Consider the following 14,799-nt stretch of genomic DNA (forward strand, 5'->3'; position numbering starts at 1 on the left):
AGTAACTATATGCATGCTTTCCTGTGAATGTATAACCATGTATAATAATGTGTGTATAAAAAGTATAATTAATATTCTGATATATGGTATCTATTTTAAGTATAATTTTCCATGAGAAAGGTAAGTGTTATAGTTGGATTCACAAATCTTAACTATCCATATGATGTGACTCCAGTTTACATTAAAATTAGTGTGTTACATACATTAGCGTATCCACTTTTAGCCAAGAGAAGCAGATTTCCAACATTAGGCACTTCCTTGCATTCACATTCAAAGTTGTGACTCTGCAACTCTCCATTAGTTTGAGCAGGACAGCCATTTGTGGAGGCAGTTTTATGATGGCCATAAAAAGACTATTCCAGTAATCTCCAGACTGTCTAGTTATCTTCTATCTCATGCACAAGACCTTTCTTTAGAAATATGTTTTATATTTCTCTTCTCAATTCCTACCTCCTTTAACCTAGTTCCAAGCCTAGATTACCTCTTGCCTAAATTATTGTGAAAGTTTCCATACTTATTCAATTCATTATACACATTTAGTCACATTAATCATCCTAATGTATAAAAGTACAATTCTGACCATATAACTCATCTGCTTAAAAACTTTCAATGACTCCCCATTTTCTATAGAATTAGATATAAATGTACCTTGGCATTCATGGCCTCCACAAAGACCCTAACTCCCTTTCTAGTTCTAGCTGAATTCACCATTCCCAAACACACCCTATCCTTTTATTCCACAGTATTCATGCCATTCTTTACTCCTGGAATGCTCTTTTATTTCTATCAAGATTCTACTCATGTTTTAAGGTTCAGCTGAGATATAAATTCTCAAGTTGATGTAATTTTGCCGTGTCTTTAACTCCTATTGCACTTCATTTATTGTACATCCCTTGTGGCACTTATCATATTTATCTTTGTATTACAATCATTCATATACCAGTCTTATCTTTCCCTCTAGATCATAGTTCTTGCCCTCCAGGAAATTATGTTTTACCCATCTTTTTGTTTCCTGTAGCACCTAAAACAGCACCTAGTACAGAGATGCCTGATAAATATTTGAAGAGAATTCAAATTGGTTACCTTGGAAAGTTATCTATACTTATTTCAATAATGTTCAATTTGTCAAAAAGTTTTTGAAGTTCTTTTACAATTGCTTTAAGGACCTGTGGGATTCTTATAAGTGCTTTCAGTGGTGACAAACATTTCAGGGAAAATTTGATTTTGGAAAATAGAATTCATTCTGAGACAAGTTTAGTGAATAATATGGATGTTCAATCTGAGCTGTTATATTTTCAGTTAAAACAAAGAGAATATGAATGAGACAGAATATCTAGGTGAGTCATGAACTAACAACTCCAAAAGAAAAGTTCCCAAAGTGCTTTCAACAATAGCAACATCACTGTAATGACTTCATAACTTCCAAAGATTTTTATTTTGAAACACAAAGTACTCATTTGGATATGTAAATTCTAATATATTTGTTAAATTAGTCTTGTCTTGTAGATTCATTTTGCAGTTTTCCAAACCAGGGTGTTGAAAAGTGTGTTTGGAACTTAAATATCACTTAAATGATAAGTATATTTTCCGACTCATTTTAAATACTGTATTTTATAGCTTCTGGTGAGGGAGAAACCTTCTCATCATTCTCGCACCAAAGAAAACATTCCAAATTTGAGGGAAACATTTATACAGTACTATGATTCAAAAAAGCCTACAAATTTAGCTACTATGTTTGGCCATTCTTAAGTTTTAGCAGAAACATAAGGAACTGAAGAATAGATTTAAAGTAAATAATAGAGGGTAGCTGAATATAGCATTTGAGTATCATGTAACTGGTGTCACAGAATTATAAAACAAAAAAATGAAACTTCATCTCTTCCCAAATCACATGGAATTTATAATATTTGTATGTTAAGGTGTTTATAGGAGTCTTCCATTTTCTTGGTTACATACAACTGATTTAATCAAGAAACCACATTTTATATTCTTAAAATATATAAGGTCCATGTTTAAAGAAATTCAATTACCATGTTTATTATGTGTATCATTGTTATGGTTTCATGTTAACTTTTTATTAGTTACTAGTTTATGGGGTGGTTGCAATGCATTTGGTTTAACATGTTTTCTCTAGCAACTTTACATAATCAGTTTTAAAATATCCTCACTAATAGATGGAAGTATGTGCACAAATATTCCAAAATAATTGGATATCTCTATTCTTTCAAGAGTATATTATGTGATTATTTTAGCAGATTTACCTCCTTCATTGAGACTAGCAGTCAATTTACTTTGCAAACATTGTATCATATACCAAGTATTAGTGGGAGGACAAGAAGTATACTTTTTAAAGAATTTTTCTGTAGAAATTTTCTCTTCACTCTTGTTCACCATTTAAAAAAATCAATTATTCAAACCTTCTCATGACCCTCAAGGATTCTAGTTAATTGTCATTTTACCATAATGGGATTTTAACTTTAGTAAAAATTTTCCTTACAACTATTATTTGGAGTTTATATCATTTTTAGCCTGTCCCTACCATACTGATGCATTTTGAACTCAAAGTAAAATGGAAGGTCTGGTGGCCAGGGACAGTATTCTTTTACCTGAAATTTGAATAATTGAGGATATTACTCTACTATTTACTTTGACTGTTTGATCATCACTTCTTATCAGTAAGCATAATACAAATTAATTGGCCATCACTGAATATAATTTATCAAAACCAATAAACGTTTGATTGAATACCACATTCCCACCACCACTACCACTTAGCAAGGCTGATTTGACTTGTCGGTCTCTCAGGAAGCACATGTTTGGAAGGGGAGGAGAGGGCAAAGTGAGAGTATGGAGTACTCCCCAATTCTTGTGTGTCCCAGGAAAAGGTATGGTTAAGTCCAGACTAACCTGAGCCATAGCTCACAGAAGCACCTTGATCTCTTTAAACACTCCCCAGAATCCTATGAGAGTAGCATCTATCTCCTTGAGCAGCAATGCTGATGTAATAAGGTGTTACTAGCTATTCACCTTAGTAGTTTCTATGTAAAAAGGGACTTGCAGTTATGTAAGATGAATAAACCTAGAGAGCTAATATACAGTATGATGACTATAGTTAATTATTTAATTATTGTAACATTTATTCCACAGAACACTGCATTTTTATTATAATAATTTTATTGTCCATAGATTTCCAAACCTTCCAAACCGGGTACTTCCAGGCCCGAAAAATGTCTTCAAAATTTTCTTGAATTTTCAGAGCAACTGCACTACTTCTTGAATTTTCCCACAAAGGAAAGCCTTTTAAATCTCTTGCTTTCAATAAGGTAACAGCATTGTCCACATGGGAGATATGCTCTGAATGCAGACCTATCTTGACATCTTGTATGAATTCTTTGGTGTTGATCAGCATTCCAATAGTGTCAATGCATACCTTACTGAGATTCCATTTGTTGTTTCCACAGATTTCAGGAAACCTTACTGTGCCTTGGATTACAGGGTGTTCTAGAAAAAGAGCAGTAAGTAATCTTTCATTTAAAGCAGCAAATGGGTTTCCCCCGTCTCGTTAGTAAGAATGCCATTGAGAAAGTTGTTATGATATTTGTAAAGTTGGCAAAACTGCACTTCAATAAGTTAATTAACCTCGAAGGACATATTTTGAGATTATAATATTTATATACACTAAAAAGATAACCTTAAATAAAATGCAGTAACCAGCACATTGTATAATCTTTGAGCAGATTTTTGTAGTTTAAAAAAATTTTTAAAGGTATTTCATAAAATACCATAATTTTTCTACATGTAATAAGCCCAGTTAATTTGATCATAGAATTGAATCATGATTGATATAAACATCTCAAAGTTAAATAATTTACATCACTATTTATTATTTGTGTGTATTTCAGTGTTTAGAAGTGATGAGTAACTAATATTTTAACAATACTATTTTCTGGCTTTCTGCTACAACTCTTATGATTCTTAAAATATTAATATAACAGAATTTCATTAAAATGTTTTTTGAAAACTTTTTTTTGAGTTTGCTCAAAGAAGCTCATTCAGTTGGTCTGTATAGGACCCATTAATCTGCATTTTAACATGCAGGAGATTTTGATGTAACTTTTCCTTAGAAGGGAAACTATTAAAGGATCTCAAAAGTAAAAAAATAAAAAGACATGAGCAGACTTTTAGAAAGATAGCTCAAGTTATTGTATGGTAGATAGCTTTGGAACAATGGAACTGAATTGAGAGTGCAGAAATAAGTTGTTATATTTATAGTCAATTGATTTTATACAAAGATGTTATGACAATTCATTGCGGAGGAGAAAGATAGTCTGTTCAACAAAGTATAGTGCATAGAATTTAAAAATGGATAAATTGGATCTCAACAAAATTCAAAACTTTAGCACTTCAAAAGACACCATGAAGAAAATGAAAAGACAAGCAACAGCCTAGAAGGAAATACTTACAAATCACTTATCCATTAAAAGACTTGTATCCAGAATATACAAAAAACTCTTACAGAGACAAACAATCTGATCATAAAATGGACAAAAGATATGAACAGATATTTCAACAAAGCAGATACATAAAATTTTAATAAATACATGAGCAGATGCTCAAAATCATACGTCATTCAGGAAATGCCTATTAAAACCAAAATAAGGTATTTCACACTCTCTACAATAACAAATATTGGCAAAGATATGAAGATAAAGGGACAATCATACATTGATGGTGGGAATGTAAAATGATACAGCCACTTTGGAAAACAGTTTTGTAGTTTCTGAAAATGTCAAGCATAAACTACCATACAACCCAGCAATTCCACACATCAGTATCTGCCAAAGAGAAACAAAAACACTTCTACATGTGGGATTGAATGCATGTGTTCAGCAGTTGATGTAACAGCCTTAATAATAGTCCAAAATTGGAAACAACATAAAAGTCCATCAACTTGTAAATGGATAGACAAAGTACAGTATATCCATACAATGTAATAAAATTCAGTAATAAAAAGGAATTAACTAGTGACACATGATGCATCATAGATGAACCTCAAAAAGATTATGCACTGTGACAGAAGCTAGACACAAGAGACCACATATTATATGATTCTATTTATATGAAATGTCCAAAGACAAATACAAATTCATAGAGACAGGAAATAGATCAGTAGTTGCCTGAGGTTGGGGATTAGGAATATGGAATATCTGGAAATAGACATGAGAGATATATTACAGAGATTACAATGTTCTAAAACTGATAAATGATGATGTTTTCACCACTAAGTGAAGTTACTAAAAATCATTGAACTCTATACTTTAACTCAACATATTCAAAATTTTATTTAAGCATGTAATTAGTATAAAATTTGAGATTTTTACATATTTTTACTGCACAAAATCTTTGAAATCATGTGTATTTTTCCATTTATCGTCCATGTCAGTTTGATGTTAACTTTTCATCATACAAACTTGATCTCTATGTAAATTTCATGATTTACAGTTGAAAAACTGTTTATATTATGTAAACATAATACTGTAGTAAAGTTGTTTTTATAAACAGATAGCATTAAGAGAATGAAAGACAAACCACAGATAGGGAGAAAATAATTACAAATGGTACAGCTGATAAAGAACCTGTGTCCAGGATACAGAAAGAATTCTCAAAATTCAATAATAAGGGAACATGACATTTTTTTTCTTAGATTACATATATGTGTTAGCATACGGTAATTGTCTTTCTCTTTCTGACTTACTTCACTCTGTATGACAGACTCTAGGTCCATCCACCTCACTACAAATAACTCAATTTCGTTTCTTTTTATGACTGAGTAATACTCCATTGTATATATGGGCCACATCTTCTTTATCCATTCATCCAATGATGGACACTTAGGTTGCTTCCATCTCCAGGCTATTGTAAATAGAGCTGCAATAAACATTTTGGTACATGACTCTTTTTGACTTATGGTTTTCTCAAGGTATATGCACAGTTGTGGGATTGCTGGGTCATATGGTAGTTCCATTTGTAGTTTTTTAGGAACCTCCATACTGATCTCCATAGTGGCTGTACCAATTCACATTCCCACCAGCAGTGCAAGAGTAATCCCTTTTCTCCACACCCTCTCCAGCATTTATAGTTTCTAGATTTTTTGAAGATGGCCATTCTGACTGGTGTGAGATGATATCTCATCGAAGTTTTGATTTGCATTTCTCTAATGATTAATGATGTTGAGCATTCTTTCATGTGTTTCTTGGCAATCTGTATATCTATCTTCTTTGGAGAAATGTCTATTTAGGTCTTCTGCCTATTTTTGGATTGGGTTGTTTGTTTTTTTTGTTATTGAGCTGCATGAGCTGCTTGTAAATCTTGGAGATTAATCTTTTGTCAGTTGCTTCATTTTCAAATATTTTCTCCCACTCTGAGGGTTGTCTTTTGGCCTTGTTTATGGTCTCCTTTGCTGTGCCAAAGCTTTGAAGTTTCATGAGGTCCCATTTGTTTATTTTTGTTTTTATTTCCATTTCTCTAGGAGGTGGGTCAAAAAGGATCTTGCTGTTATTTATGTCATAGAGTGTTCTGCCTACGTTTTCCTCTAAGGGTTTTATAGTTTCTGGCCTTACATTTAGGTCTTTAATCCATTTTGAGCTTCTTTTTGTGTATTGTGTTAGGGAGTGTTCTAATCTCATACTTTTACATGTACCTGTCCAGTTTTCTCAGCATCACTTACTGAAGAGGCTGTCCTTTCTCCACTGTACATTCCTGCTTCCTTTATCAAAGATAAGGTGACCATATGTTGGTGGGTTTAGCTCTGGGCTTTCTATCGTGTTCCATTGATCTATCTTTCTGTTCTTGTGCCAGTACCATACTGTCTTGATTACTGTATCTTTGTAGTATAGTCTGAAGTCAGGGGGCCTAATTCCTTCAGCTCCATTTTTCGTTCTCAAGATTGCTTTGACTATTTGGGGTCTTTTGTGTTTCCATACAAATTGTGAAAATTTTTGTTCTACTTTTGTGAAAAATGCCAGTGAACCTAGCGGTAAGATGGGAATAAAGACACAGACTTACTAGAGAATGGACTTGAGGATATGGAGAGGGGGAAAGTTAAGCTGTGACACAGTGAGAGAGTGGCATGGACATATATACACTACCAAACATAAAATAGATAGCTAGTTGGAAGCAACTGCATAGCACAGGGAGAGTAGCTCGGTGCTTTTCAACCACCTGGAGGGGTGAGATAGGGAGGGTGGGAGGGAGGGAGATGCAAGAGGGAAGAGATATGTGAACATATGTATATGTATAACTGATTCACTTTGTTATAAAGCAGAAACTAACACACCATTGTAAAGCAATTATACTCCAATAAAGATGTTAAATAATAATAATAATAGTAATAAGGGAACACAACCCAATAAAAAAGTGGGCAAAATATTTGACAGACACTACACCAAAGCAGATATGGAGATAGCCAATAAGAGCATGTAAAGCTGCTCAACAACATTAGTCACAAGATAAATGTAAATTTAAACCACAATATGACCACTCATTATAATAGCTAAAATTTTTTAATCATACCAAGTTTTGGTAAGGATATGAAGGAATCGAAAATATAATACTATAAAGCTGACAATAACAAATATTGGCAAAGATATGGAGATAAAGGAACAATCAAACGTTGATGGTGGGAATGTGAAATGGTACAATCACTCTGGAAAACAGTTTGGCAGTTTCTTAAAAAGCTAAACATACACCTACCCTATGATCCAGCTATTCTGATAAGTATTTACCCAAGAGGAGTGATAGCACATATCCATACAAAGATTTGTACATGAATGTTTATAGCAGCTTTATTTATAATAGCCTAAAATTAGAAACAAACAATGTTCATTAATAGGTGAATGGATAAACAAATTGTTTTTGTTCATATAGGGAAATAGTACTCAACAATTAAAAACATGAACTATTGAGGCACACATCAACATGAACGAATCTCAAAATAATCAGCCTGAATGAAAGAAACCAGATGTAAAAAGGGTACATACTGTATGCTTCCATCTATATAAAATTATTGAAAATGCAAACAGGAAGCAGATCAGTGGTTGCATGGTAAGGTAAGAGGGCAAACGGTATGGCAAATTGATTGAAAGGGGGCATTAGGAAACTTTTAAGGATGATGGGTATGTTCGTCCAAGATTGTTTCTTGAGCATATACACATATCAAAACATCAAATTGTACAATTTAAATATGTGTAATTTAGTTTTCGTTAATTATACCTCAATAAAGCTTAAAAAAAACCAATTCAGTTATTAGAAAACTTAGGTATTTGAATCTTCTTTTTCAACTGTAAATCTTATGAAATTTACATATAGATCAAGTTTGTATGATGAAAATTTAACATTCAAACTGACATGTACTATAAATGTAAAATACACATGATTTCAAAGATTTTGTACAGTAGAAATAATATGTAAAATTCTCAATTTTTATACTAATTACATGTTTAAATAAAATTTTGAATACATTGAGTTAAAGTATATTATTAAAATTAATTTTACCATCAGTTTTTCATTTTTTTAATGTTGCTACTGGAAAATATAAGCCTACATATGTGTCTAATATTATATTTCTATTGTACTACACAGGTTCACAGTGTGCCAGACATTGTGCTTGATCTTAGGGATACAATGGTGAGAAAAAACAGATGTTTTCCCTGCTCTCATGGAGCTAATGACCTAGATTTAATAAGAAGAGAGGTATTCATGAAATAATTACATAATCAGATATAAAATGCCATTGTGAGAAACGCCCATGTTGGTCACTTTCTAGCCTCTTCTGGAAGCACACTTTATATACACAATGGAATATAACTATTGCCTCTGAAAATTCTCTCACCCACTTCCAAGGAAAATTTTACCAGTGTCAGTGTCCCTCAGTCAAACCCACTAAGAATAAACCAGTAGTTAAATAAGTTGTGTTTATTACTTGTTGCAGCAAAGGAAAACACATACCATGGAGAACCATGACACATCAAAGTAAGAAGATGTTAGAAATAACTTACTGGAGGATTTGGGCTTTGGTTGGGTGATTTAAGGGAGGGTATAAGGAAGTGAGGATTTGCTCTAGATTGGATGCTGTGAGAAAGTGGGAGCAATTCTGTGATAGGGTATTTTGCGTGTGGCATTGCAAACTTGGTTTTGTCTGTTGAGGCAAAATTATGAAGAAGCCTTGTTTTGTTTCATCTTATCATAGTCTCTGAATAATCTTGTTTTAGATTGTAGTCTGTGAAATTAAACAATGTGTTCAACAAGAGAACAAAATAGCCTGACTGTGAGTGCCAGGCCAGCATGTAATAATATTGTGGTCTAGCTCTGAACATCCGTTTAATTTTGGATGACGGTGGCTGCTTTTTTTTTTTTTTCTATCTCACTAGTATATATCTTGACATCATTATACACACTGTGTTTAACATTCTATTCCTATTACAGTTACTGTCCATGCACACCATCCTGAAAAGTCATCTTTGTGAAACTGATTGTTAAATTGATGGTTAGTATCAGTAAGGGTCCAAGCAGGAAAACAGAAAACTCGCCAGAAAAATTTAATATGATAAATTATTTAGACAGATTTTAGAGGATTTTAAAAAGCAAAAAGGAAACTGTGAAGCTTCAAGAGTGTTAAATTCAGGAAAGTAACTATCACCCCTTGGGCTAGGAAAACAAAGATAAGTTTGTATTTTCAGAAACTACAAAATTAGAGGAGAGGTTTGCTGAGATGGGACTCATTTCTGAGTTTTGTACACTGCCAGCTAATGCTGGTACCTCTGGGGGCACAATGAGGTTGATTCTGGTAGTGTAGAAAAGCAGGAACCAGCTGCGGCTATTACCAACAACCAATGTCAGGACGAAGGGTTGTCCCTTGGGTGATACTGATAGGAATAGGAAGCAAAACAGGAAGGACCATCTTCTCTTCCTCAGCCTTCCAGTCTCCTTCTACTGCTCTCTATTGTCAGAATCTCATTCAAAGACATTTGGTAAGCAGAAATATACTTTGCAGAGTCCATGAAAAACATTGTATAGAAGAGCGCATTTGGAACTGAGAAAATGTAGTGTAATTACCAATACAGAAGAAATTAGGAATTTTCATTTGCTTGTTTTCTGTATAATCAGACTGTATGAGTGTATGCTGCCACTTGTGGAATCAAAGTAAGTCTATATAAATTAGGGAATTACTATAGAATTTTAAAAATCTGGTTAGTGTCTTTTTGACTTTTGAAAACTACAAATGGTTCTGGTTGTTCTTATTATAACAAACTATTTATGTATGTTAATACTACTCATATTAGGTTGTGGCTCTTCAATAGTAAAAATCATATTAGCATATGTATAGTATTTTATACTTCAAAGGCATTTTACTTAGATTATCTCATTCTAATCCTTGCAAAAATGTAGAGAGGTAGATAGGGTAGGCGTTTCTATTGAAACTTTATAGATGAAAAAGCTAAATTCAAGATGGTTAAGTTACTTGAAAAGATTGTATATCTAGTAAATGATTGAATTTGGATTAGAACTCAAGTCTTTTATGGCTTGTAGTTCCACTACCTTTAGTATTTTGCCTCATAGTAGCATCAGGAAAGGGGAAAAGATACTGTTTGTTTTCAGCAGAAGTCCTCAGCTTTTTGTTTTTCATTTTGTTTTGTTTTTGAGTAAGAACGCCTTTTTCTTTTTAGATTTAGTTGGAGTCTCAACCTTCCTGCAACAGGGTCTGACTAAAAGGAAAGTGAAAGGATGAATGTAGTTAATTATCTGTTTCAGTCAGTTTTGGAAGGATATGGAAGTATAACCTTTTAAGTAAGTCATTGCAAGTGGATTCTAATGGCAACTCTATTCTCTTCAGCCCCTGGAATGAAGGGCAAGCCTGGAGAAAAGTCAGTAACGTGAAGATCCGTCCAGTCAGTATGTGTTTCCCAACCTTGCCTGATCATAAGAATCATTGGAGTTTGTACATTGGGGGTAACGGTGACCTGTTAAAAATAAATGTCTGGATACTACCCAAGATATACTGAATCAGAAGCTCTAGAGGAAAACCTGGAAATAGTATTCTTAATAAATGGCCCAGTGGGTCTTATGATGAGCCAAGGTTGGGAAACACTGTCCTGGTTCTAGTGGTTGGTGGTACACTGATCAGACTCCATTGTCTAGCAATAACTGAGCCATATTGTGAAAATTAATTCCACCAAACTTTTTTGTTTGTTTGTTTTTGGTTTGTGGTTTTTGGGTTTTTTTGCGGTACGTGGGCCTCTCCCTGCCGTGGTCTCTCCCACTGTGGAGCACAGGCTCCAGACGCGCAGGCTCAGCGGCCATGGTTCATGGGCCCAGCCGCTCTGCAGCATGTGGGATCCTCCCGGACTGGGGCACGAACCCGCGTCCCCCGTATCGGCAGGCGGACTCCCAACCACTGCGCCACCAGGGAAGCCCTCCACCAAACTTTTTAAATGACTTTTTTCCCAAAAGGCTACAGGTCGATGAAGCTACATGATTTATTTACAATTTCAATTAAATCCTCTCTAATTTTCTGTCACTTCTATCTACACACTGAGATTTTCTTAAAATATATTCTCATATTGTAACTTTCAGCAGAAAGGATAACTTAAAAATACAGATTGGTACTTAGTGATCTACTCACTTAGGTTAATTGCAATATATTTTCAATTCTGCTAATAACGTAATTTCAGGATTTCTAAGAAATCCAGTGAAAGCATGAGAACACCATGTTTTAAACATGTAATACAATTTAAAACCACCAAAAATACAATGTGTTCCTCTCAGAAAAAAAGAGCAATACGAGTCACATAAAATAATATTAAACTAAACCTTTGAAACTCTAGTTTTACTCTCTTTAAAAAAATAATGGGAGCTTCCCTGGTGGCGCAGTGGTTGAGAGTCCACCTGCTGATGCAGGGGACACGGGTTCGAGCCCTGGTCTGGGAAGATCCCACATGCCACGGAGCGGCTGGGCCCGTGAGCCATGGCCGCTGAGTCTGCGCGTCCGGAGCCTGTGCTCCGCAACGGGAGAGGCCACAACAGTGAGAGGCCCGCATACCGCAAAAAAAAGTAAATAAATAAAAAGTAATAATGGGAATGGTGTCAGCAAGATTCTCCTTCCCCACGTGACATCCCAATTCAACAGCAATACACAGTTCAGTTCCTTTTGTGAGAAATCAAGACAAAAGTTAGAGGCTCCTGCACTCAGGGCAAGTATGAAACTAGCCAAGTTAAACTGGTAAGAAAATTGGAGATACCTTCTCATCATAATCCCCACCCCTGGCACAGAACCATATGATTGGGAGGAAACCCTCAGCTCACGGCTTCTTCCTGAGTAGGGAAAGACATGCACCAACCATCCAATATCCTAATTTTTACAGGTGCTATCTGAAGAACTGGTTTCTATCTCACTTGTCTCAGAGTCCTGATGAGACACAGCATATACTAAACCTCTGGGAGCTACAGAAACAAAGGAGATAACACACCCAAACTCATTTATAGGGGCTAGCATTACCATGATACCAAAGCCAGAAACACTATAAGAGGGACTTCCCTGGTGGCACAGTGGTTAGGAATCCACCTGCCAATGCAGGGGACACAGGTTCAAGCCCTGGTCTGGGAAGATCACACATGTTGTGGAGCAACTAAACCCATGCACCACAACTACTGAGCCTGCACTCTAGAGCCTGCAAGCCACAACTAGTGAGGCTGCATGCCACAACTAGTGAGACCGCATGCCACAACTACTGAAGCCCACATGCCACAACTACTGAAGCCTTTGTGCCTAGAGTCCGTGCTGTGGAACAAGAGAAAGCATCACAATGAGAAGCCCGTGCACCACAACGAAGAGTAGCCCCCACTCGCTGCAACTAGAGAAAGCCCACATGCAGCAAGGAAGACCCAATGTGGCCAAAAATAAATAAATTAATTTATTAATTAAATTTTAAAAACTTAAAAAAACACTATAAGAAAACTACAAACCAATATTCCTGATGAATGTAGATGCAAAAATCCTTGAACATATACTAGAAAACTGAATTCAACAGCATGTTAAAAAGATCATACATCATGACCAAGTTGGATGTATCCCAGGGATGCAAGGATGTTTCAACATGTGAAAATCAATTACTGTAATGCAATATATTAAAATAACATAGGATACTCACATGATCATCTCAATAGATGCAGAAAAAACATTTGATAAAATTCAACACCATTTCATGATAAAAACCCTCAGAAAACTAGGAATAAAAGGATAAGACCTCAATGATATAGCTCATATATGAAGCTCATATATGAAGAGCCAAAAACTAACACCACACTCAATGGGGAAAAATGGAAAGCTTTCCTCTAAGATCAAGAACAAGTCAAGGATGCTCACTCTCACCACTTCTATTCAACATAGTACTGGAAGTCCTAGCCAGAGCAATTAGGCAAGATGAAATAAAAGGCATCCAAATTGGAAAGGAAAAAGTAAAATGATCTCCCTTTGCAGATGACATGATCTTATACACAGAAAGCCATAAATAACTCTACAAAAGACCCCGTTAAGACTAATGACTGAATTCAGTAAGGTTGCAGGATACAAAAATCTGCTGTGTTTCTATACACTAACAATGAACTATCTGAAAAAGAAATTGGGGAAATAATCCCATTTGCAATAGCATCAAAAATAATAAAATACTTAGGAGTAAACTTAACTAAGGAGGTAAAAGATGTACAGGCATGCCTCAGAAATATTTTGGGTTCAGTTCCAGATTACCACAATAAAGCAAATATTGCAATAAAGTGAGTCACACAATTTTTTTGGTTTCCCAGTGCATATAAAAGTTATGTCTATGCTATGCTGTAGTCTATTAAGTGTGCACTAGCATTATGTCTAAAAAAAATGGACATACCTTAATTAAAAGCACTTTATTGCTAAAAATAGCTAACCATCAGCTGAGCCTTCAGTGAGTTGTAATCTTTTCGCAATAGTAACAATAAGGATTACTGATCACACTATAAGAAATATAATAATAATGAAGGAGTTTAAAATATTGCGAGAATTACCGAAATGTGACACAGACTTGAAATGGGCAAATGCTGTTGGTAAAATGGCACCAATAGATTTGCTCGAAGCAGGGTTTCTACAAACCGTCTATTTGTAAAAAAAAAAACAAAAACACAGTATCCACAAAGTGCAATAAAGTGAAGTGCAGTGGAATCACAAAGGACTCAACCAAATCAGTGTTAAAGGAGACAGAGTTGAAAGCCTTACACTTCCACTTTTCAAAATATATTACAAAGCTACATTTAGATCTCATCTTAAGTGTCCTTACAACAATAAAATAAAAATAATTGTAAAAAATAATGATAGAAACACTGTTGAGAAATGACCCTTTACATGCCTCTAAATTTTTTTAATTTGAGTGTTTTTTTCTTACTTAGTTTCAAATGAAATAAATTTGTAAATCAATAGTTTAATTTGATAAATAGGAAGGAAACCTTCTGAGTTAAAACCATAAATCTAAACACTAAACTAAACTTGTAAAATGCTCATGAATGCATGATAGTAGCAAGAGAGTATTATTTAGTGGCCATTTGTTTAGCCTACTTTGTTATTAATTTTGGTGTAATTGTCTCATATCTTGAACATGTAAAAGTGAAGTTCTGTGAACTTTTTAAAAACACCTATGTCTAGAGATATAACTGTATATAGATATTTTATATAGATATGTATTTATGTATGTAGTATATGTGTCTCACTATTCAAGGCAC

General features: G+C 34.6%; 1 protein-coding gene across 1 annotated transcript in view; it reads left to right on the plus strand.

The window, feature by feature from the left end:
- HDX (highly divergent homeobox) overlaps positions 1-14,799 on the plus strand; it is a 181,589-nt gene that overhangs the window by 71,680 nt on the left and 95,110 nt on the right. The window contains exon 4 of the mRNA XM_067722881.1: positions 3,462-3,515. Coding sequence (XP_067578982.1) covers positions 3,462-3,515 — 54 coding nt within the window. The remainder of the gene's footprint in view (positions 1-3,461; positions 3,516-14,799) is intronic.

This window comes from Pseudorca crassidens, chromosome X, assembly GCF_039906515.1.
Source record: "Pseudorca crassidens isolate mPseCra1 chromosome X, mPseCra1.hap1, whole genome shotgun sequence".
NCBI lineage: Eukaryota > Metazoa > Chordata > Mammalia > Artiodactyla > Delphinidae > Pseudorca > Pseudorca crassidens.